Source organism: Gopherus flavomarginatus, chromosome 1 (assembly GCF_025201925.1).
Source record: "Gopherus flavomarginatus isolate rGopFla2 chromosome 1, rGopFla2.mat.asm, whole genome shotgun sequence".
NCBI classification, from domain to species: Eukaryota; Metazoa; Chordata; order Testudines; family Testudinidae; genus Gopherus; species Gopherus flavomarginatus.
Genome location: NC_066617.1, coordinates 29,359,779 through 29,384,398, shown reverse-complemented (window position 1 = coordinate 29,384,398; position 24,620 = coordinate 29,359,779). Strand labels below are relative to the sequence as shown.

Here is a 24,620-nt window from a genome sequence, read left to right as displayed (position 1 = left end):
ATTTACTTGTTCCCATAATGTAAGAACTAGGGGCTACCAAATTAAATTAATGGGCAGCAGGTTTAAAACAAATAACAGGAAGTTCTTCTTCACACATTGCACAGTCAACTTGTGGAACTCCTTACCTGAGAAGGTTGTGAAGGCTAGGACAATAACAGGGGTTTAAAAGAGAACTAGATAAATTCATGGAGGTTAAGTCCATTAATGGCTATTAGCCAGGATGGGTAAGGAATGGTGTGTCCCTAGCCTCTGTTTGTCAGAGGGTGGAGATGGATGGCAGGAGAGAGATCACTTGATCATTATCTGTTAGGTTCACTCCCTCTGGGGCACCTGGCATTGGCCACTGTCAGCAGACAGGATACTGGTCTGGATGGACCTTTGGTCTGACCCAGTATGGCTGTTTTTATGTTCTTATGAAGTACTCGCTGAGTGGCATGGGAAAGTGTCCTACTGTGGTGGAATAAATAAGGCAGCCTTCCCAGAAACCTTCTGCAGAGGATTGCAGATATCTCCAGGGAACTTTCATCAAGATCTCTCCAAAGGATTCGCAGGACATCAGAGTGCACATGAGTAAACTGCTCTACGTTCCCCCCTTGTCAGATCTAGAGGAGAATGAAAAGCAGATAGAAACTCTGCATCTCTTAGTTGTCTCACTACCTCTTCTAGCACAAGTAAAAAATGAGTAAATCAACAAATGTGTCCTGCTCCTTTGGGGCTTCCTTCCCTGTAATTTCAAAGCAAACTGCATACTTATTAGAGGTTCCTTCCCCTGCATCAGGCTCACCTATGCTTGACAGTCACGACTGGCTGGACTCCAATGGAGACAAAACCAGGTCCTGGCTCACTGAGCAGATAGATCCCCCAGTCACCTGGCCCCTATACTCCTCCTCCTCGTCCACTCCTCCTCACAGTTCATGGCTGTGATTCGGGCTCCTCACAAGTATCCACAGTGCTCTTGGGGGTAGTGGTGGGGTCTCTGCTAAGGATGGCATGCAGCTTTCTGCAGCTCAGCACCAGATTGATTGTTGGCCTCTCTGGCCTTCTAGTACTCCTGCAGCAGCTCCTTGGCTTTCACATGGCACTGCTCCTAGTCCCTGTTGTAGCCCTTCTCTTGCATCTGCTGAGCAACCTACTCATAGATGTCCACATTTCTGTGGCTTGTTCAGAGTTGTGCTTGCACAGCCTCTTCTCCCCAGAGACCCAGGAAATCTATCACCTCCTCTCCCCTCCAGGCAGGAGTGCGCCTGGAGTGTGTAGCCAGCATGGTCACTTGGGCAGTTGCACTCAACAGTGGAGAGCTGCTAGGTGTGCTCGCCAAGTCAGGCAATCAGAAAAAGGAATTTCAGAAATTCATGGGGCTTCCCATCTACCTGACCCCAGGGCAGCGAAGTTCACAGCAGTGACCAGAGCAGTCACTGAGGGACATTGTGAGATAGCTGCTGGAGGCCAGTAATGGTTGACATAAGTAACAGAGTGTCTATATTCACACTGCATCAGCCTAACTACAGCCTTGGCTACACTGGCGCTTTACAGCACTGCAAATTTCTCACTCGGGGGTGTGGAAAAAACACACCCCTGAGCGCTGCAAGATACAGCGCTGTAAAGCGCCAGTGTAAACAGTGCCGCAGCGCTGGGAGCACGGCTCCCAGCACTGCAAGCTAAACCCCATCAGGATGTGGAGCATGTGCAGCTCTGGGAGAGCTCTCTCCCAGCGCTGGCGCTGTGACTACACTCGCACTTTAAAGTGCTGCCGCGGCAGCGCTTTGAAGTTTCAAGTGTGGCCATACCCTATGTTGACCCTGACTCTATGTTGCTTGGGGAGATGGTGTTACTAAATCAGTGTAGTGGGGCACTTAAGTCATCAGGAGCCAAATTTAAGTGGAGACACATTACCAGCTAGGTTAATGTAAGGTGCCTTGAGTCAACCTAACTGTTGATTTAGTTGGGGATTGGTCCTGCTTTGAGCAGGGGTTGGACTAGATGACCTCCTGAGGTCCCTTCCAACCCTTATATTCTATGTGTAGTGTAGACCTGGCCTAACTTAATAAGTGATAATTCTAGAATATACAGAATCAAATAATGATAAGCCAGGTAATCAGTAAAGTCTTCTTTAAAATTCTACAGCCTACTCAGCTGGTGCTACTACTCTTGTGTTAGTTCTTGGGCTTGTCTACACTTACATTATATAGTGCTCTAACTTGCAGTCTCAGGGGTGTGAAAAATTGCGCACACACACACACACACACACACACACCCCCAGAGCGCAGCAAGTTTGAGCGCTGTAAAATGCTAGTGTGGACAGGCGCAGAGGGCTGGGAGTATGGGTCCCAGCCTCTGAGCTGTTCCCCCCCGTGGACGTGGAGCTCTCTCCCAGCACTCACCCTCGACCACACTCACACATAAAAGCGCTGCCGCAGGAGTGCTCCCGCGGAAGTGATTTGAACTCTCTAATGTAGACTTAGCCATGTGACAAATAGGAATGAAATAGAATCGAGTGTAACCAGAATTCATCTCCTACTGTGATATGTTTAACTGAAGTTGATGAAAAAGCAGCTGAGTAATCAAATCAATTAAGCTAACAAATTCTTGTCAATGGACCACTCTAGTTTTCCTGCTGGGAGTATTATTGTATTAGTATTATTGTATCACAGTCCATCATTTCTGCATTTGCATCTCCTTATTATGGCTGGGATTTATCACAGATTCAAAGACTTTTGCTGATGAAGAATTCACTGCAGTTATTTTTTTCTTTCGTTGGCAGTAATAATTAATCATCATCATAATAATTAATCTAGAGCTAAATCCTGAGGCCTTTACACCTTTTCTTATTCAATCAAACCCACATTGATTGCACTGGGAGTTTGACTGAGAAAGGAGGTCAAGAAAGCAGCTCCTAAAATGTAATTGCTCTTTTGAGTAATGCTACAAGCTGAAGTAACACCTGAAATGTCTGTCTGTGATACTGTTGTATCTTTCACCAGTTTCTCAGGTAAATGCACTTATCTTTTCCAGATCTGCAAGAAGTGACTTTTCAGAAATTCCTGCTGATACCCAGAACCTTTTCATATCAGCTAGTGCCATTTTTTTTAAGCTGTTGGCCACAAATCACACTGTATTGCTTTCCAGATAGCTAACTGCTGACGTTTCATTGCATGAAGAGTTATTTCCCCAATGTTTCATTTAAAAGAAACTTCATTGTAATGTAAAAGATTAAAAGCCCCATTTAACCATTACTCTGCAAAGGGGTTTTGGAGACAGTTTATAAGAAAGACCCCGTTACCTGCTATAGCTATGATGGGTCATAGCAAAACCCTGTCTCCAAACTCTGACTTCAGGGTGTTGAAAATTTAAAACCCACTCCATACCCCAGTGGTGAGGGATAGGCCCCTTCTTAAAAAATAACATTCTGCTGGTCTAGTTTATTTTTTAAAATGTTTCATTTCAGCTGACAATATACCTTTTTCTATATGCTCGATTAGTGAGCTCAGAGAAGACAGTTCCTGGGAATTCATTATATTTCAGATGCAGTGGATTGCATTGTCTCTCTATCGTTTTTCCTTTAATTAAACTTACTGTGAGTTGTGACTGTTCGGGATCAGATGCATCAATCTGGTAAATAACTCCAGGAGGCGTTCTATTTCCCTCCAAGATATAAATCATTACAGCTGGATGAATAAAAATATAATCAATGTTAATTCTATCTTTAAAAAAAGACACAGATGTACTGACTTCATCAGAACACCTGATGCATGTACTCACTCTGCAACTCAGTCTAATTCCAAAATAAACAAAATACCCAAACACACACCAAAACAACACACAGCTGGGGCAAAAGAACGTGTCCCCATGCTGTAAATAGACAACCATCAATATTTGTGATTGTGAACGATACATCACTGACAGACTGAGCCCCACATAAATCATATCTTGAACTGGTCATTGGTAAATGGCCTGGGCTAACCTGAATTTTTATGTTGTTGAGGGATTGTGACCAGTACCACCCACCTGCCTCACTGGGTGGGAAACCTGATGGAGCCAGCAGCAACTGGGACAGGCCCAGTTGAATGTGGGAAGAGAACATGTGTTAAGAGGATGCAGGACTGCCCCTTCCCTTAAAAGTCTCTAGTCACTGGTTGGCAGGCTTGGGGTGGAAGGGATCTGATTGGTCCCTCACTCTCCTCTTTCATTAATTTAAACCCTAGAGTGGACCTTGTGAAGCCTCTTGCTTTTTGCTCCATTCTAGCAGCCTCATCCTCTCTTCCTTGTACTAGCAGCCATGAAGCAGTGTTTTGTGGTTGTTGTAGCTCTGATTGTTTGCCTGTTTTGGAGTCAGGAATTAATTTTTTTCTTCCTGTAGGGGCCAAACTGGCAGAGGGCTGGGGAGTTTTTTGCCTTCCTTGCAGCATCCCAGGGGCACAGTTAAGTTAAATAAGAGCAGAGTTTAATAATTAATACTCAACAAGGATGTATTTAATCACAACTTTTGAGTGTGGTTAAAAGGATAAAAGGAATGGTTTACCGAAGTAAAAGACCTGCCATTTTACTGGCCTTGTGTTCATGGGATAAGGGGAGACTCTGAGGCCTTTGTGGGCTGAGGTCCCCCCCTTTTAGTACCCTTGGTCCCCCTTGGGGGCAGGAGTAGGACTCAGAAAAAGCTAATTGAGTCCTAGAGGTAAAAAGAAGAGAGTCTACCTGAGTTGTGGGTTATTGGGTAGGGAATCCCTTAGCCCCCACACTGGGACCACTTAAAATGCCTGGTAGGTGAGAGTATAGCACCCTGTCCATGTATTAAATTTAATAAAGTTGTGGCCTGCTGCTTTAAAATCCATCCCCTTGTTTGTCCTTTTTCTTCGCTGTGTCTACATCAATTCAGTTCATACCATGAACGCCTAGGACTAGAATCTCATATGCCAGCTTTCTTAAGTTGTATAGGAATTATTGCTAGCATGGGCAGTTAATGGGTAAGCGAACCTTTAAATCATTATTTACTGTAGACTTTTTTATGTCTGCTGTGTCCTGTGCTTATAGAACATTAATCTGTCCCGTGACCCTGACTGGCTGCTCGTGCCGTAAGTAGCAGCAGTAATCCCCAAACAGCAGAATGAGGATTCCTAGATGACAATTATATGAATATAAAGTTTAATGAGAAACAGACACATTTTAACAACCAGTGAATGTGCCATCAGTGTTAACTGCAGCTGGTATTGTTAACTAACCCCACCCAGTTAGACAATTCATATGTCTGTGTTCACTGATTTACTGCACTCTAGCTAAGTGTTAAACTGATAAATTTATTTTTAACAAGCTCCCAAGTACAGCATGTTTCATGCTGCGCCCATCTCCTGAAGTGTCATCATGTCAAAGCTAATTGTTATTTTTTACAGTCACACCCACAATGTGCTAGGCACTATCTATGCTCAGAAGACCCAGATCCTTCTCCAAGGAGTTTATTTTGTCTCTTGTACAAAGTATAGTATAGAAGCAAGAATGTCAGGGATGCTTAAATGTTATTTGTTAAATTGACTCTTTTTCAACTAGAAATGAGCCTGAACCAAAACCTGCACAGGCTCTTAATCCTTAACTTTGGCAGCGATCAGTATTTAAACTTAGATCCAAACTTCATCCCTGGCCTCTGCCAGTGAGCCAAAACCCTGAAATAACATTGCCATCCTCCCAGCTAGTGAGGTGTTCCTAAGCCAGAGCTGGATCCACATTTTGTGGCTCTGGCCTATCTGTATTTTTGGGTAGGAAAAAAAAATCTTTGATCGTTTAATGATTCATTGCTGTTCCATACAAAAAACACACAGTGTTAGAACACTGAAGTTTCAAAATGAAACTCTCAAAAGTCAGGAAGTGACAAAATTATGATTTCTCTTGTAACCTTAATTCTGCCCCTTTGTATGTGTATATGTTATACAGCCTTCAGTTACATGATGTCATGGTATAAGTTCTGCAGGTCCCTTCGTTACTGAGTGAGCTAAATGGGTGCTCAGTGAGCCAGGCAGTTGTTTGATATTTACTTTTATCCTCTTTGAGATGTGGGGCCACGTACTGAACATACACTGCTCTTCTTCCAAACCCCACCCTGAATGAGGAAGGAATTCTGTGAACTCCAGCCTCATTCTCAACACCCTGACCAATTGCTGCAGCAAATGAAGCAGAGGTGTCCAAGTTCCCACACATTGCACCCCTTACACAGATGGGCCAATATCACCGATCACACAGAGGTCACACAGAGTATTTTTTGGAACCCTGCCTCTTTCCTTATGCACTATCACAGATCATGATCCCCATGACCTTACATTTAAAATTGATTTCCCACTTAAATTTCTCTCACACACATGCAAATTCACTGTACTGCTGTGCAACACAGGCTGAGCACTAGCTTTATTGTCTTTCAGAAACTCTTGCACATGCTCAAAGTACATTTATTTAAACCTTTGTTGCTTCTCCAAATCCAATTCAGTTTTCAACAAGGCATTAAACAGTATGTCCATAACCAAGTGACTATGCTTGGTTCCATGAAAGACTGTAGAGACACTCAGCATCACAATGCCTAACTTTTAGGTGCCTAGAAAACACAGGAACAACAATGCAATCTGAAAGGCCTGGGTTAGCCACTGGGCTCCTATATGAGGATAGGGATAGGTGCCTTAGAATATGATCCACAAAAGCCAACGGGCTAGGTGGGGATCTGCCTAAGATAGCCAATGGGAGATGCTGTTGGGGGGGTCGTGTCCTAAGCCACACATCCCCAGCTCAGATGTCCATACCTAAATCTGCGCTGCTAGGAGGTGCCTATCTTTGCTTGTGATTCACAAACTGGGAGAAGGTGGGTGTTTGGCTACCTAAGTCACATGCAGGGAACAATCAGAGGCTGCCTAAATCCACACACAACAGGCAGGCATGGGCAGGAGGAGGAGCTCCCTTAATATTTAACCCAAGGGTAAAGGTATTTGCCTGGGATGTGGGAGACCCCTCGTTCAAGTGCCTAATGAGGAGAAGGGATTCAAACAGGGATCTGCCATCTCTCAGGGGGGTGCCCTAACCAGCAGGCTATAGAGTCATTGAAACTCTTTTTCTGGCCCAATTAATATTTAATTGTTCAATTATTTAAAGTGGAACAACTTCAACAAGCGAGACTGAGGGAGACTGCGTAGCCTAGGGCACTCACCTGAGAAATGGCAGATCTCTGTTCAAATCCCTTCTGCTCAAAGGCATCCATTTTTCACTTTTCTGGGTGGATGCTCCACCCCCGCTCTACCCAGAGGCCCCACCACTTCCCCCCAAACCCCATCCTCACTCTGCCTCTTCCTGCCCCCATTCCGTCCTCTTCCCCCAAATGCCTTCTGCCCAGCCCACTGCCAAACAGCTAATCGGCGGGTGGGTGCTGAGCACCCACTATTTTTGTTCCGTAGGTGCTCCAGCCCTGGAGCACCTATGCAATCGGTGCCTATTCTTCTCCTCAATGCCCAGAGAGAGGACTTGAACTGGGCATTGCCCCCATCCCAGCTCAGAACCCTAACCACTATGGTGAATGTTATAAGGGAGGGCCTCTTTTCCTGCCCCCACCCCAGCTGTTTTGTGTGGAATAAGGCAACCTCTAATCAGGCCCCACCAATGATTTAGGTGGCCAAACAGTTTGTCTTTCCCCTGATCTGTCAATCACTATGGGGCTTAGGCAGGAGATTGGCACCCAGATGCCTAGAGAGATGCTGCAGTGTGTATGTTCAGATGCAGGAATTTAGGTGTCAATAGAGTTTAGGTGCCTATAGGGTTAGGCACAGCCAAGGGGAGTTTTGTGGATTGCAGTGATGCCTAAAAATGAGACACAGATGTTTATGTACTTTTATGGATCCCACTCTACCTAACTCAAATGGGAAGTCTCTAACAGCTGCCACTAAGGCACTTCAGTAATAAAAAAAAAAGGCTCATAAATATTTCTAAGCACTAGCACTGCTTTCTTTTCACTCTTTTGGTATTTGAAAATGCCTGACCTACATTTAGCAAAAGTCTCGGGGGTGGGGGGTGTCACTCCCTGCATGAGATCAGTCACTGGATTTCTTCTAAAAACATAAAACATAGGTGACAAACAACAGTGACCCTCCAGAATGGAAATATTTGGCCAAACTTAACTATAAGCATTGCTAGGCATTCTGTCTATAACATTTAGTGGTTAAGGTTTAGTTTCCCAATGTTGTAATTTCAAGCATTAGCCTCTTTTGTTACTTCCAAGCAGTTCTCTTACTTTGGTCTGCCAAATTGCCACGAAACACAGGAGGTTCATTAACATCTGTTATTTGGACAGTAAGTATTTGAAGGTCACTTGCCCCAGCTGTATCATTAACATAAATCTGCAAATCAAAGCTGTTTGGCATAGTTTCATAATCTAGAACAGGATCTCCAGTGGTAACAACCTGAAATGTAACAAATTATTAGTAGCACAGTATGCAATCAAATCTGTAATTATTGTATATAGGAATAAAGACATATAAAAAGGTGCCATGTTGGACTGGTTAAAGACTAAGGGCTACAGGAAGACGCCCCAACTGAGGAGGTAGTGCTCTAGGCCCCTGTTGGACTATTAAAGACTGAGCAGAAGGAGGGCTACAGGACATTGTGGACTGTATCCCCCTGAAGGGCTTTGCTTGTTTTGCACATAGAGAGCATGTGACTTGGCCGGAGGTTCTGAGTCACTGAAGCCCCTCTTGACAAGCACAGTGGCTGACAGGGATGGCCGTGACCGGAGGAAAAATGGCAGGCATGCACACCCTCGACCAGGGAGCACTCATGGGAGGTGGGTGCCACCCTGTCACACAGTCTAAATGAGAATCTAGATGTTTTTAAGCAGATTGAGTCCTGCTTAATAGAAATATACCTTCAATTCACAACAGTTGAACACTTTCACTGATTTCATGAACAGTGTGTTAAGCTACATATTCAGCTTTGCTGCTGCTGTTTTTTAGATGCCTCTCCAGTGAATAGGAAGGAGATGCTCCATTGTCCTTACAGAGCATGATGGAGAAATACAGCATGTCATATGGAGGTGAGCTGGACCACACTCTGCATCTCTGAGCAGGAATAATTCTACCTCCAACTACCGATTGCTGCTGATAGCAGTATGTGCTCTTGCCAGCTGTGGGCTTGGAGCAGGGGAGACCAGATATACTCTTAGCTATACGCTGCTCAAAGCAGGAGACTTGATGCATGGGCTAGCATGTTCCTGCATAATGTGTGAGGAACCCGCTCCGCTGCTTTTGTTCTGTGGGTGGAGGGTAGGTAAGAATCTCCCTATGCTTTCCTCCCGGTCTCACACCACTGCAGCAGAGGGCAGTGAAAACAGAGAACAAGTATCATCACACCACCATCAAGGGAGCTTCAGCCAACCGATAAAGTTTTCAGTTATTCCAAATGTCCTCTGCTGAATGGGAATGTTCCCTTAAGACTAAGGGTTTGTCTGTGCAAATAATACGTGGGCAAGCTGGGGTGTAAATCTACACTAGCATGCCATGCATTCAGTGTCCTGGGGGACCTGCTGATGCACACTAAAAGCTCAATAATGCAATTGCACTTTGACCTAAGCCTAAGTGAGTAGTAATGCAGACTACTTTGACTTTAAAAGTGTAGCCTGTAGTGTGGAAAGGAAATCAAGCAGGAATGCTACACATAAAAGCGGTTCATTTATCAATGACTGTGGCCTCCTCAGAAATTCCCCAATAAATCAAAAATTTGTTATCATGGTTTTAGGACTGTTGCAATGGGAGGAAATGTGCTTCACAAAGCAAGGTTCTAATTGTCAGCCCCAATAATTCATGCATGAAAACAGCCTTTCCCCATATCTCAGCAAAGAAAGACTCTAATAGAAGAGTAAAAAGAACAGGAGTACTTGTGGCACCTTAGAGACTAACAAATTTATTTGAGCATAAGCTTTCATGGGCTACAGCTATTCTCTTAATTAATTTGCCTCTTACAGTTGGTATGAGTACTTCCACCTTTTCATGTTCTCTGTATGTATAAATAATCTTCTTACTGTGTGTTCCATTCTATGCATCTGATGAATTGGGCTGTAGCCCATGGAAGCTTATGCTCAAATAAATTTGTTAGTCTCTAAGGTGCCACAAGTACTTCTGTTCTTTTTGCTGATACAGACTAACACGGCTGCTACTCTGAAACTTAATAGAAGAGTGTAGTTCTACGGCATCTCAATACTAAACATTCATTAGAATACTACACAATAGCATAAATAATTAACACTAACTATGCTTATCAACTAAATAAGCTAATTACATTTGTGCTGCATCATCCTAGCTTTTTAAATCATGTTTGTTCACTTGCCTGCTAGTTTGCAGAATTTAGTAATTCACAATGGAGTCATTGGGACAGATTTCAGGGCACATCTACACTACAGCAGCACAGGTATGGTTCTGCAGTGTAGATGCTTCACACATCAACAGAAGAGGGTTTTCCCTTTAGGGTGACCAGATAGCAAGTGTGAAAAATCAAGACACTTTTTTCAGGTGGTGGGGGGGGTATAGTTGCCTATATAAGATTAAGCTCCTAATATCAGCATGTCTGATCACCCTATTTTCCATCGATGTAGGTAATCCATCTCTTGGAGAGGCAGTAGCTAAGTTGATGGAAGAATTCTTCTGTTGATCTAGCTGCATATACCATGAGGATTAGGTCGACCTAACTACATCACAGAAAGTGTGAAAATTTTCACAGCCCTGAGCGATAAAGCTAGGTCAATCTATTTTTTAGGGGTAAACCAGGCCTCAATCTGGCGTTGCTTCACCTTTCTGCTTTAAGCTAACATGTTGTCCCTCAGATCCTGCAGCTGATCTGTACTGCCCTCCAGTAAGTTAGGGAACCCTGAGAACTGCTCTAGTTTGTTCCAGTTGTGCTGCTGTGCAGAACCCCCAAGCAGGGCCAGCTCCAGGCACCAGCGAAGGAAGCAGGTGCCTGGGGCTGCCAATAGAAAGGGGCAGCACTTCTGTCGGTTGTTGGGGCAGCACATCCCAGTCTGCAGCAGCAATTCGGCGGCACTCCTTCCTTCCTTCTGCTTCCTCTTCTGCGGTAGCTCAGTCACCCAGCTTTAGTCTTTGGCGGCAATTCGGCAGCTGCTCAATCAGGTTTTTCTTTTTCTTTTTTCCCTTCCCCACTTGGGGTGGCAAAAAAGCTGGAGCCAGCTCTGCCCCCAGGGGCCCTGCCAGTAACTGAGAATATCTGAGGCCCCAGCTATACCTCCCTTCCCCAAACATACCATCTGCATCAGCAGCCAGGAGGGTGGCAGACCATCCCTATGGCAGCTCTATGCTGCCCAAGGATTCCACAGTACTGAGGAAGCCTTCAAGGGGCCGATTAAACTGGATTCAGTTGTTAAGTGAGGTTGACAATCTTCCCATTAAGATGAGTTAGTAAGATTCTGTTATAGTGCAACAAGCTGGATTCAATGGGGGCTGATTCTGAATTTACATCACCGTAATCCACACCAGGGTAGGTAAAATCAGAATCAGGCCCCAGGTGCTTTTATTCACCTTAGCATTTTTTAAAACAATGACTTCTGTAATACATGGAACAAATGTGGTGGGTTTTTTTCCCCTACACCAATCAAAAGGCTGGATTCACTATCATCTATTCATGTGCTATAAGAGTTGAATTTCCTGTAATAAATATCTTGATCTGCTTTTGCAACTCTTGCAGTTAAATGATACATGAATAAATACTGTACCAATATCAGGTCTCAGTAATCCAAAGAGTAAGCATCAGTCTACAGACTAAACACATTGCCCAAGCTGAATTGAAAACTTACCTTGTAAGTATGTGTAGCTCCAGGATCAATCCGAAAAGCTTTTGTAAGTGGATTTGAGTTTATTATTAAAGGATATCCTGGAGCCACTTCAGAAGGTGATGGTGATAAAGTAACACTAAACGTATAAACCAAAACATAAGCTGAAGAATTTTCTGTCACATTGCCCGTAGCAGGCAAGCCATTAAGTGACAGCGTTTCCCTCCCTGCAAATTTGAAAAGGAAAGTAAAATTACACTTCTGCAGTGATTTCCCTACACTCCCCTGAATTTCCCCAACATCCCCCTCCCCCTAGTTTTGTGAACTAATTACATGCCAATCTAGTGACTGTTTAGAAATTTGAATTGAAATTGAAATATTATTACACACTTAAAGCGTATACAGTGTATCTGAAAAAGTATAATAGATTTGAAAAGTATGAACTTAGGCTAGCCTCCTTATACAGCTGTTGTTTTTTATGACAATGTCAGTGTATTCATTTCAGTGATATTGGCCAACCTAATAATTTCAAATGATGATTTGTAAGCGAAATCTAAATGAGCTCTCCCTGACAGCTAGTGATGAGCTAGGGGTGGGGGGAAAGGCTTCAGGACCAGATTGTATTTACATTCACACCTAATCTACCTAAGTGTAAGCTGGGGAATGGTCCCACTATTGTGGGGAACTTTCCTGGCTTCTGCACTACCGCGGTGAAGTGGGCTGGCGAAAGGATCTGAGTCCTCGCTCTCAATTCCATTACCCAGAGGCCTCCCTGCCCTTGAGGACTCCCTTTCCACTCTCCTGTCTGGCAGAGTCCTTGAAACCCCAACAAGGCTGGGCCCAGGATTCCTGGGGGGCTCAACCCCCAACCCTGTGGTCACCCAGGACAGGGGCTAGGGTGTCCCCACTCCGGAGTACTTTCTTTGCACTGCGCACCTCCCTGACCCACTGATCACATCATACAATTTAAAGCAAATACAAGTTATTTAATTAACAATTAATTTTAAAAAAAGAATAAGGAAAATTGGGAAAGGTTAAAGGAAAACACATCACCCCACCCATCACAAACAGTGCCTCTGGACATCAGGGCACTTCAGTCTGTTCCTTGTAGGTCCCAGGCTTCCTTCTCAGGCTGTGCTGCAGGGACGCTGTGGGCTGGACACTTGCTCTGGCGGTGGCCACACACTCTCAGGCTCTGGGTGGCAGGATCCTTCTCCCCAGTGTCACCCCCGCTCCGTCAGGGTTATGATCCCCCTCCAAGTCTGGCCTGCAAAGCCTCTTGGCTAAGGCATTTCCCTGTGCTGGGCCCACTGCCCAGGGTCCCCCTCACTCTCCCCAGCTGCTCAGCACACCCAGCTCCGGACTGCTCCAGCCCCAGCCCCAGCTCCAGCTCCAACTCCAGCTCCAGCTCCACTCTGCCTCAGCACGGCTGCTGCTGCTGCTCTGCCTTCAGCTCCCTGGGCTGCTTCTCTGGCCTCTCTGGCTCCAGTTGCTACAGCTCCGCTCCCAGGGCAGGTCTGCTCTGCAGGCTGCTTCTGTGACTCTGCTTTGAGCTCTCACCTGCTTCCTGGGCTGCTTGTCTGGCCCCTCTGGCTCTGGTTGCTGCAGCTGTCCTCCCAAGGCAGGTCTGCTCTCTCTGGGTTGTGCTCTGGCTTTCTGGGCTGCAGCTCTACTCCCAGCAGCTTAGCTTGGGCCCCTGCTCTCTCCTTAGCTTGGCCCCACTCCATCTGACCCAGGCAATTTCAGCTCACACGGAGGATGGGACCCACCCTGGCCTTCTGTCTCTTTGATTAGCCTGCCCGCCCTGTCAATCAGGCTGACCTGGAGCATTGGCCTCTCGCCATTGTTCCTGGGGACTGTCAGTCTCATGGTCCTGTTTTGCCATAGATCTCTCCCCTTTTAGTGCTGGGAGCTAGCAACCAAACACCCCCACTGAATGTTAGTAAGGGGATAACAGTCCCCTTAGATAAGTATCCAGCAAACAGAGCTGTGTTGCCCAAGTGATAGATTTTGGCTGGGGTTGGGTTACAAATCACTTGAATGTGGGGGGTGGAGAGGGATGAAATGTTGTTGTTCTTATCGTATGAGTAAAGGGGAGTAGGACTGTTCTTAGCCTGTGCTGATTGAGGGCATCAACAGAGAGGGTGGGGACCTAGCCCTCTCCACTGTTTAAAGACAGAGCTGATTAGGCTCCATAGATAGTCTTTTGTTCTGTTAAGTGACCACTGCAGCTGAAATCACTGATAATCATGTCTAAGTGCTTAATCCTGCTGTGGGGACAGTGTTCCTGTGGATATAGTGTTTTTGTGTAAGAGACAGCCCAGACTGCACTAGCAGCAAGGTTCCCCCACTGAGAGCTCAGCTGCAATCACTGAGAGCTGGTGGAACCTCAAGAGATCAACTTGCAGAGGTCACAGTGGCAGGTGGCAGAAGAAGGTAACTGTGCAGGGCCTTTGGCAACAGAGTGGTGGAGTGAATGGTGGCAAAACGAACAGCCATGGCCAAAGCGAACAGTGAGCAGCTGGAGAAATGAGCAAAGTGCCTTCTTGCCCCCCACCTGGGAGGTGTACTCATGTGAAAGCACCTCTGAATTCTGAGTCGCCACTGACCAAGGACAACACCGGTGAGTGGGGTGTGGTGGAGGGAAAAGTGAGTGGCATGTTAAATAAACATTTGTTTGTTGGACTATATTTTAGTGACTTTACTCCAGAATGCTAGATTTGTAACTGGGAATGGAAACTTATATAAATATGTTTCCTAGTAGGCCAAGATTTTTAGAATTATTTGCCAAGGTTGTTATCCCACATTGTTGCTATCTTGAGAGGTCATTATGTTGGGGAGTTTCTGTACTAAACATTATTATTATTATTATTATTTATTATTATAATTAATTTTTATATAAGAATGGTCATACTGGGTCAGACCAATGGTCCATCTAGCCCAGTATCCTGTCTTCCGACAATGGTCAAGGCCAGGTGCTTCAGAGGGAATGAACAGAACAGGTTCATCAAGTGATCCATCCCCTGTTGCCCATTCCCAGCTTCTGGCAAACAGGCTAGGGACACTCAGAGCATGGTGTTGCATCCCTCCCCATCCTGGCTAATAGCCACTGATGGACCTATTCTCCAGGAATTTGTTTAGTTCTTTTTTTAATCCTGTTATAGTTTTGGTCTTCACAGCATCCCCTGGCAAAGAGTTCCATGGGTTGACTTTATGTTGTGTGAAGAAGTACTTCCTTTTGTTTTTTTAAAACCTGCTGCCTATTAATTTAATTGGGTGACTGTTAGTTCTTGTGTTATGTGAAGGATTAAATAACATTTCCTTATTGACTTTCTTCACACCAGTCAAGATTTTATAGACCTCTATCATATCCCCCCTTAGTCGTCTCTTTTCTAAGCTGAAAATTCTGTCATTTTAATCTCTTCTCCTGTTTCATACCCCTAATCCTTTTAGTTGCCCATCTCTGTACCTTTTCCAATTACAATGTATCTTTTTTGGGATAGGGTGACCAGATCTGCACACAGTATTGAAGGTGTGCACGTACCATGGATTTATATAGAGGCAATATGATATTTTCTGTCTTCTTATCTATCCCTTTCTTAATGATTCTCAACATTCTGTTTGCTTTTTTGACTGCCGCTGCACATTGAGAGGATGTTTTCAGAGAATTATCCACAATGACTCAGACTCATAGACTTTAAGGTCAGAAGGGACCATTATGATCATCTAGTCTAACCTCCTGCACAACGCAGGCCACAAGATCTCACCCATCCACCTCTATAACAAACCCCTAACCTATGCCTGAGTTACTGAAGTCCTCAAATTGTGGTTTGAAGACCTCAAGCTGCAGAGAATCCTCCAGCAAGTGACCCGTGCCCCAAACTGCAGAGGAAGGTGAGAAACCTCCAGGGCCTCTGCCAATCTGCCCTGGAGGAAAATTCCTTCCCGACCCAAAATATAGCCATCAGTTAAACCTTGAGCATGTGGGCAAGACTCACTAGCCAGCACCCAGGAAAGAATTCTCTGTAGTAACTCAGATCCCATCCCATCTAACATCCCATCACAGACCACTGGGCATACTTACCTGCTGATAATCAAAGATCAATTGTCAAATTAATTGCCAAATTAATTAGGCCATCCCATCCCATCCATAAACTTATCAAGCTTAGTCTTAAAGCCAGATATGTCTTTTGCCCCCACTACTCCCCTTGGAAGGCCTTTCCAGAACTTCATTCCTCTAATGGTTAGAAACCTTTGTCTAATTTCAAGTCTGGACCTTATCCTTATGGAACACTGTGTATGGGGAAAGATCTCTTTCTTGAGTGTTAACAGCTAATTCAGACTCCGTTATTTTGTATGTATGGTTGAGATTGTTTTCCAATGTGCATTACTTTGCATTGATCAACATTGAATTTCATCTGCCATTTTGTTGCCCACTCACTCAGTTTTGTGAGATCCCTTTGTGAGTCTTCACAGTCTGCCTGGGACTTAACTATCTTGAATAGTTTCGTATCATCTGCAAATTTTGCCCCCTCAACATTTACCCATTTTTCCAGATCATTTATGAATATGTTGAACAGTAATGGTCCCAGTACCGACCCCTCAGGGATACCACTATTTATCTCTCTCCATTCTGAAAATTGATAATTTATTCCTACCCTTTGTTTCCCATCTTTTAACCAGTTACTGATCCATGAGAGGACTTCCCTCTTATCCCATGATGGCTTACTTTTCAAAAGTCAATTTAAATTAAATACATTTTTTTAATTTATATTTTTTTAGAAATCTAGACCTGTTATGTGTTTTGGTGTAGCTTGCATTATCCTGATGTTAAATTTGCATTTTCCTAACAAAACATTTACTTTATTCATATCTCTTTTGTATGTTGCATGTCAAAGTGAAAATGAAAAGACAAAAAATAATACAACAATTTTTCCACTCAAAGGCCTCAAAAACTAACTAAGGTGAAGAACACATCAAGAACCAAGAATATATCAACATGTCATCTGAAGGTTCAAGTGGTGTATCTACATCTGACCAGCCCGAAGCACAAGTACAGCTACCTACTGAAGAAACAGTGTCTCCAAAACCTAAAGGCAGTTCCCGATGTTTGTTGGCCAAAGTGTTCCCATTTACTGAAGTTACAAAAGATGGCTACTGGTGCACCTCTTGCAAAAAAGCTTACAAAGAAGGAAAGCTTTCCAGTGCTATAATTGGTAAAAGTGGAGGAGCTTGGTTTGTCAAACCAATCAGCAAAGCCAATGCTGACAAACTACGTGAAAAGGCTGCAAAACACTAGGCCACTGGAGTGCATCAACATGCAGAAAGCTGTATAAGCCCACTTTAGAAGTACTTAATGAGGCTGTTAAGAATGCTGGAGACACAACACAGTTCAAGTGAACAAACATGGTTATAGCATCTTACTTTCTGTTTAAGCAAGAGATACCACACACTACAAACTGGAGGCCAATGTTAAGTGCATTGTCACTTGTTCATCCTGAAGTGAAATACTGGTTCTGAACAAGACGAGCAAATGCCCACTATCTTTCTTCAAGAAACTCAATTGACTGGCTAGAAGCATGCAGTGCAAGAGTAAAAGACTCAACAGTTGAAAAAGTAAAGAACTCTCTCACCACATTCAAAAAATTTGCATACGTGGCTGATGAATGCACCGATGCAAATGGGCATCAAGTATTAAGTCATTGTGTATGTTATCTTGATGTCAGTGGTAGGCCAGTAGATGTATTTCTTGACGTTCAAGTTATAGAAGACACACATCTCAGAAGAGTTAAATGCTTGTCAATTGGACCGCAAACAGATGGCTGCTTGTGCATTTGATGGAGCTTTAAACTTCTCTGGAAGACATGGTGGAGTACAAGCTTTGGTCAGAGAAAAGTGTAACCCTAATCTCTCCTATATACACTGCAGAGGCCATCTACTCCAACTAGCACTAGTACAAGCTGAAGAATCTTTAAAAGACATTTTAAAAGCTATATATTTAATGTCTTCATTATATTCTTTTTTCAGCAGGAGTCCAAAAAGACTGAATATCTTGGAAAATATAGAAGATACACTGGGACTGAAGTTCAAATTAATCCAACCTGGGAAAACCTGCTGGCTTTCTCATGAGTGATCCTTGGCTGTTGTCTTAAAATTACTAAAGCCATTATTACTGGCTTTGGAAAGTATCTACCAAGATGGGATGGATCTAAGTAGTGAGGCTGGTGGATTACTTTTGCTACTATGTTCAGAGAAGACTATTGCCATTCTCTCTCTCGTAAGTCTACTGTTGAAACCACTTGGGTCATTAAACAATGCCATCCAGGCATCTGCTACAACAGTAGTAGATCTTTGTCCAGCAATAGAAGCTACATTTGGATCAATCAGAGAGCTATCCATTGAAAAAGTACTGGAAGAAGCAAAGACTTCAGTCCAGAAGTTGACTAATGAAGGTATTTCTATTGAAACCTTAAGTGAAGAAGACAAGAAGTGTTTGCTAAGACAACTGAAAAAGTACACAGACTTGATTCTTAAAAATCTGCAACAGCAGCTTCTAGATTCTACTCAACCTCTACCTAGCTTTTACAGATGCCTCAACCCGATCTTTGTGTTCTGTTTCCTGGGATGAAAGAGGTAGGAATTTATCTCTTGCTACTCCCAGTCACAGCAGCTATGGTTGACTGTTCTTTTTCATCACTGAATAGAATTTTGTGTTCTGAAACAAGTTGCCTTCTGCCTGATCATGTGAATGAACTAATGAGCCTATCAACTGAAGGAATGGAAGTACCGAACACACGAGAAGCCACCTAAGATGAACGCATTGCATTCAAGAAGTTCATTAACAGAGTTGTGCAAAATTATTACAAGAAACCAAGAAGGATGTAGACGTAGTGCTTCATAGAAGGCTTGAGTAGCCAACTTTAATTTGTGTGATGATTTTAAAACATGAGTTAAATCTAATAAAATGGTCATGAAACATTTTTCAGTTTTTACTATGGTGCCATACAGCCCACCTTCACTCTCACAGTCTCACCCCTCATCGGCCCTGATACCCCCCACTGTAAATTCAAACACTCTGCCTAATTTCAATTCCTGGGGAAACCACTGCACTTCTGTGAAGCTGTCTCTGTGAATATTAGCTGGGACACAGAGCACACACCTTCTCCCACTGTCTGTGAACACAAATGACCTGATTTTCCTCTCATGCTAATATGAATTGTGATGTTACACAGCTGTTGAACCCATGCAAGTGAAAGGAGACTCAAACCATCTATTTTCTGTTTAAATGCTGTAGGTGCTGAGCAGCTCCTGAAAAGTTCAGAGTAATCTCAACCCCTCAGTGTAGTTAGCACCTTGCAAGATACTGCTAATGTATTGCAATCCGTTCAGGGCCAGGACCTGGGCCAACATTTAAAAAAAAAAAAAAAGTCTGCAATGCCATACACCAGGTCACAATGCCACTCACTCAGATTTTTTTTTGGTGGGGGGAGAAGGGGGGTATGGGAATAGGGGCTTCTGGGCCGGGGGGGGGGGGGTCAGCCTGCTGGTGGCAGTTGAGGGCATCTAAGAGGGGAAGAGGAGGCTCAGGTTGGGGAGGAAAAGGAAATTTATGTCTCTCCCCACTTTAAATAGTGCTTTAAATAGTGCTCTTCAGCCCTTGAGTGTGTTACATGTCCCACTCTCTTCCCAATCCAATGTGACTCTATTGCAGCTCTTGTCTTGAGAATCTGGATCAAGCTGTGGAGGCTTCTGCTTTTAGCTCTGGAGGTCCCTTGTTCATGCCTTGGTGTTGGCCAAGATAGAGGCTGTCATAATGGCCAGTGCAAAATGTCTGGAATGCTTGGAACTAGCAACGAACAGTGATTTGGAAGAGCCCCATGTGAGCCCCTTGTTAATGGAGCCAGGCTCTGGGCTCTCTAGGGATGTGTGCTTACAGCTGGGGTGCTTTTAAAACATATGTTCTAATACAGAATCTGACAATGACTGTATCTGACGCCTGGTCTACACGGGGGGGAGGGGGGGGATCGACCTAAGATACACAACTTCAGCTATGAGAATAGTGTAACTGAAGTAGATGTATCTTAGTTCAACTTACCTCGTGTCCTCACAGTGCGGGGTTGATTGCCGCGGCTCCCCCATCGACTTTGCTTCTGCCTCTTGCCGAGCTGGAGTTCAGCAGTCGACGGGAGAGCAATTGGGGATCAATTTATTGTGTCTACATTACACGTGATAAAACGATCCCTGATAGATTGATCGCTACCCGCCAATCCGGAGGGTAGTGTAGACGTACCCTTAGTACACTTCCTTTAAGCACACCACAACTTATAAAGGAAAAGTATTTTAAAGTAAGTGAAGTATTTATAATGTTTTCTAGAGTGATAGATGAGTTCCTACATTTATATTAACCTCTTACAGTTTTCATGAGCTGAATAAGAAATGTTTATTCAGGCATAATTCTTTTAAATCAGGGTTAATCAGATTTTTCAGACCACATTGCAACAGAGTGTGGTTACTCTTTTCTTATTCATGATCCTCCTCCCTCCCCGTTTAGAAACCAATGAACCACCTGCTTCCCATTTAGGAGCACAAACATCCCTCTGACTTTGCCTTCTGATTTCTGAGCCTTTACGATACACTCAAATTTAACTCTCTTGAAAGCTGAGATCCTCATGCAATCTACAGAGTAAAGCAGTTGGGACTTACAGGGGAAAAGTATAAGGAGACTCATGAGAGTTGGCAACACTGTTTTTAAAGCAATTTAGTGACTAGAAAAAAGGAGGAGAGCCAGCAATGTGTGACCAGCCAGCTCTCTGCAAGCACCAGCAAGTGCTTAATGGTCCATGGACAACAGTTTAAGAAATCTCTGCTGTAAGAAATCCATTCTTCTTTGCTGCTTGCTAGAAGGTTTATCCTTTGTGTATCTGTAATGCTTTCATGCTGAACCCAAATACTGATATTGCCAAGCTAACATTCCATGGTCTGAGTTTTGTGGGGAGGTTTTTTGGTTGCTTGCTTTTTAATTCACCAACTGTTAAAGTTACCACTAACATCAACCTAGAAAAAAAGTCTAAATTCTACTAGCCTGATTCATATCACTTTGCACCTGGTACAATCATTTACATATGTGCAGAGTGGTTATAAAACACTACCAGTCTGATTTTTAGTATAAATGACTAAATGAGTGTTTAAAAAGCTACCAGATCAGAAGAGGGTATAAAATGTTACCATTTACACAAGGTTTAAGGTGGTGGAGAACTGGGCTTTATACCTGTCTTTATGGCAAGGTCTTCGTAAAACTTGTTACGAGCAAAGCTCAAGTTCATGCAATTTTAAAAACTCCTCCAATTTTTTTTGTTTTTTTTTAATTCAGTTAACCCACAAATGAAATGTGAACAAAGCCTGAAGCTGCCTAAAGTGAACTGACTTGCTTCTTTGAAAATTCACCTGCTTTCCCACCCCAATACTCTCACCTTGAACAGTGGATTTTATTTTGGAGCGCAGCATCCAGCATAATATTATTGTAATGGTATATAAATCATCACAACGAGCTGAAATCTCCTGACAGTTATACTGATGCAGCCCCATGGCTCAATGCAGTTCAGTAACAGAACAGCTGTTCCTTGAATTCTTTTGTCAAAAAGTTCTGAGCTCAAAAATATAATTTAGGACCCTTAAGAGAAACTAATAACAGACAAGAATGATTTAAATTTAGCAATTGAATAAAACTGTGTTCTTACCAGATATTCTTCCTAACAAAACCAAAAGAAAAAAAATATTCTGCCTCTTCCCTAGAATCCTGCCATCCATTGTCCTAGGATGTGAACTGAAGGAAGAGCTGGGTCTTATTTGCCTCAGTCTGCTTCAGCTCCACCTAAATTTTTCTTCCTTGTCATGCTGTCCAGTAAGAAATCAAACAAAGGTTCTGCCGTATCTAAGGGAGTTTCTAAACACCATCAGCCTGTTTGCTCTTCAGTGGACTGCTCCTTGCTGACATACCATAGAATAGCCCTTGAACTGCAATCCTTTTAGAAGGACAAAGAAGGAGGGGATCGGAATAGCTAATACAATGCTGGCTTGATAATTCTAAGAAATGAGGTGCTCTCTCTAGAGACTAGGGACAATACTTAGTGCAGCATTGCATGTTTCCCCATGCTGACTGTGTGTTTCACATGTGTTCTGGAGTGTCAGAGTCATTTAGGACTGGTCTACACTAGAAGGGTTTTGCCACTCTAGTTATACTGGTATATCCATTCTCACAAAACCCTCTAGTGTGCACTCACTTGTATCATTATTGCTTATGAGAGCACAGGGCTTTTTCCTTGCCTCTGTTCTGCAATGGCATGAGCAGGTCCCCCTGTCTGCCTCCCCCCGTGCTCTGTGTCATAACTTTTGTCCTTTATTTTCTCTCTTCTTTAAATATATATTTGAACCTGTTTGTTTGGTTCTTCCGTTGTCTGAATGCCCACACAGATCCTGTTGCCAACAATAGCTCAGTGCTCATGTGCACAGTTACATAAATCAGACTTCTCCTCATACATCAAACCTTTCATTTTCTGTGACAAAGAAAAGATAAGAGTAACCTGGTACACACCTTTCAATGAGACAATCTAGTCTTGTGGTCAGGGCACAGTATTGGGATTTGGGAGACCTGGGTTGGAATGGAATCTGGTATATATATTATATATATATTAGGGCCTTCCCTCAGGCACAGTGGCAAATTAATGTCTCCTGGGTTCCTGGGCCAGAGCAACTGGGGGGGCCCTGGCACCAGAACCATGGTCCCATCCCACCCTTCCGCTTGCTGACCCTCCCCTGTCCTGCCCCTTCTGCCTGTGGCCCCACCCACAGCCACACCCCATTCTGCCTCTTCTCCTGCAGCCCCACCCTCATTCCTCCTACAGCCTCATCTCATTCTGCTCCTTCCCCCACAGCCCCACCCCCCGCTCGCTCCTTTCCACCAGTACACCACTGCGGCCCGAAGACCAGAGTAGCTCTGTGCCCCCAATGTGGCCCTGGGGCTATGGCGAGGAGAGATTTTTTTCCAAGGGCCCCAAATTTACCAGGGCCCTTGGGCCCCCCATAGGCAGGGCCGGCTCCAGGCACCAGCACAGCAAGCTGATGCTTGAAGCAGCCCATGGAAGGGGGCGGCATGTCCAGGTCTTCGGCGGCAATTCAGTGGCGGGTCCCTCGGTCACTCTCGGAGGGAAGGACCAGCTGCCGAATTGCCGCCGAAGAATGAAGCAGCGTGGTAGAGCAGCCGTCAAAGTGCCGCCGATCACGCCTTTTTTTTTTTTCCTTCGCCGCTTGGGGTGGCAAAAAAGCTGGAGCCGGCTCTGCCTGTAGCCCCATGCAGTAATATGCCACTGCTCAGATAGGCCTCTCCTCAGTGCAGAAGCCTATTATTTGAATGCTTTGTGAAAAACAAATCCTTGGGTGGTTGGTATTTGTTTGCTATTTCAATATGTTTCTAGGGTTGTCATTTTGTCACTGACAAGCCTCCTGGGACAAGTGTGTTTTGAGCAGAGAATGTGAGTGTGGAGAAGGAGATAGGTTAATGAGCAGGGAAAGGAAAGGAGTGCAAGTACTGGGCGCAGTGTGGGACTTCGTGCAGAGGCGAGTGATGGATGGACAAAAGAAGAGGTCAAACACGAGGAACATATGCAGGAGGAAATGAGTGAAGGTGATGAAAGGAGAAAGTGTTGCCTTATATAACAAAAATGTATACACTTAGACTGAGGTTGAGATGGAAATAGGAGACAGACTTGTTGAAAGGAAACTACAGACCAGTTAGTTTAACTTCTGTGCCAGGGAAGATAATGGAGCAAGTAATTAAAGAAATCATCTGCAAATACTTGGAAGGTGATAAGGTGATAGGGAATAGCCAGCATGGATATGTAAAGAACAAATCGTGTCAAACCAATCTGATAGCTTTCTTTGATAGGATAAGGAGCCTTGTGGATAAGGGAGAAGCGATGGATATATACGTAGACTTTAGTAAGGCATTTGATACAGTCTCGCATGATATCCTTATTGATAAACTAGGCAAATACTATTTAGATGGGGCTACTATAAGGTGAGTGCATAACTGGCTGGATAACCGTACTCAGAGAGTAGTTATTAATGGCTCCCAATCCTTCCTGGAAAGGTATAACAAGTGGGGTTCCGCAGGGGTCTGTTTTGGGACCGGCTCTGTTCAATATCTTCATCGACCACTTAGATGTTGGCATAGAAAGTACGCTTATTAAGTTTGCGGACGATACCAAATTGGGAGGGATTGCAACTGTTTTGGAGGACAGGGTCAAAATTCAAAATGATCTGGACAAATTGGAGAAATGGTCTGAGGTAAACCGGATCAAGTTCAATAAAGACAAATGCAAAGTGCTCCACTTAGGAAGGAACAATCAGTTTCAAACATACAGAATGGGAAGAGACTGTCTAGGAAGGAGTATGGCAGAAAGAGATCTAGGGGTCATAGTGGACCACAAGCTAAATATGAGTCAACAGTGTGATACTGTTGCAAAAAAAAGCAAACGTGATTCTGGAATGCATTAACAGGTGTGTTGTAAACAAGACACGAGAAGTCATTCTTCCGCTCTACTCTGCGCTAGTTAGGCCTCAACTGGAGTATTGTGTCCAGTTCTGGGCACCACATTTCAAGAAAGATGTGGAGAAATTGGAGAGGGTCCAGAGAAGAGCAACAAGAATGATTAAAGGTCTTGAGAACATGACCTATGAAGGAAGGCTGAAAGAATTGGGTTTATTTAGTTTGAAAAAGAGAAGACTGAGAGGGGACGTGATAGCAGTTTTCAGGTATCTAAAAGGGTGTCATCAG

The 24,620-nt window shown here is 44.0% G+C and overlaps 1 protein-coding gene across 1 annotated transcript in view; it reads right to left on the bottom strand.

The window, feature by feature from the left end:
- CDHR3 (cadherin related family member 3) overlaps positions 1 to 21,687 on the bottom strand; it is an 83,734-nt gene extending 62,047 nt beyond the window's left edge. Inside the window, exons 1-4 of the mRNA XM_050926221.1 lie at positions 21,526 to 21,687; positions 11,813 to 12,015; positions 8,249 to 8,417; positions 3,574 to 3,665 (exon numbers count right to left, since the gene is read on the bottom strand). Coding sequence (XP_050782178.1) covers positions 3,574 to 3,665; positions 8,249 to 8,417; positions 11,813 to 12,015; positions 21,526 to 21,595 — 534 coding nt within the window. The 5' untranslated portion in view covers positions 21,596 to 21,687. The remainder of the gene's footprint in view (positions 1 to 3,573; positions 3,666 to 8,248; positions 8,418 to 11,812; positions 12,016 to 21,525) is intronic.
- Positions 21,688 to 24,620: the final 2,933 nt, after the last annotated feature.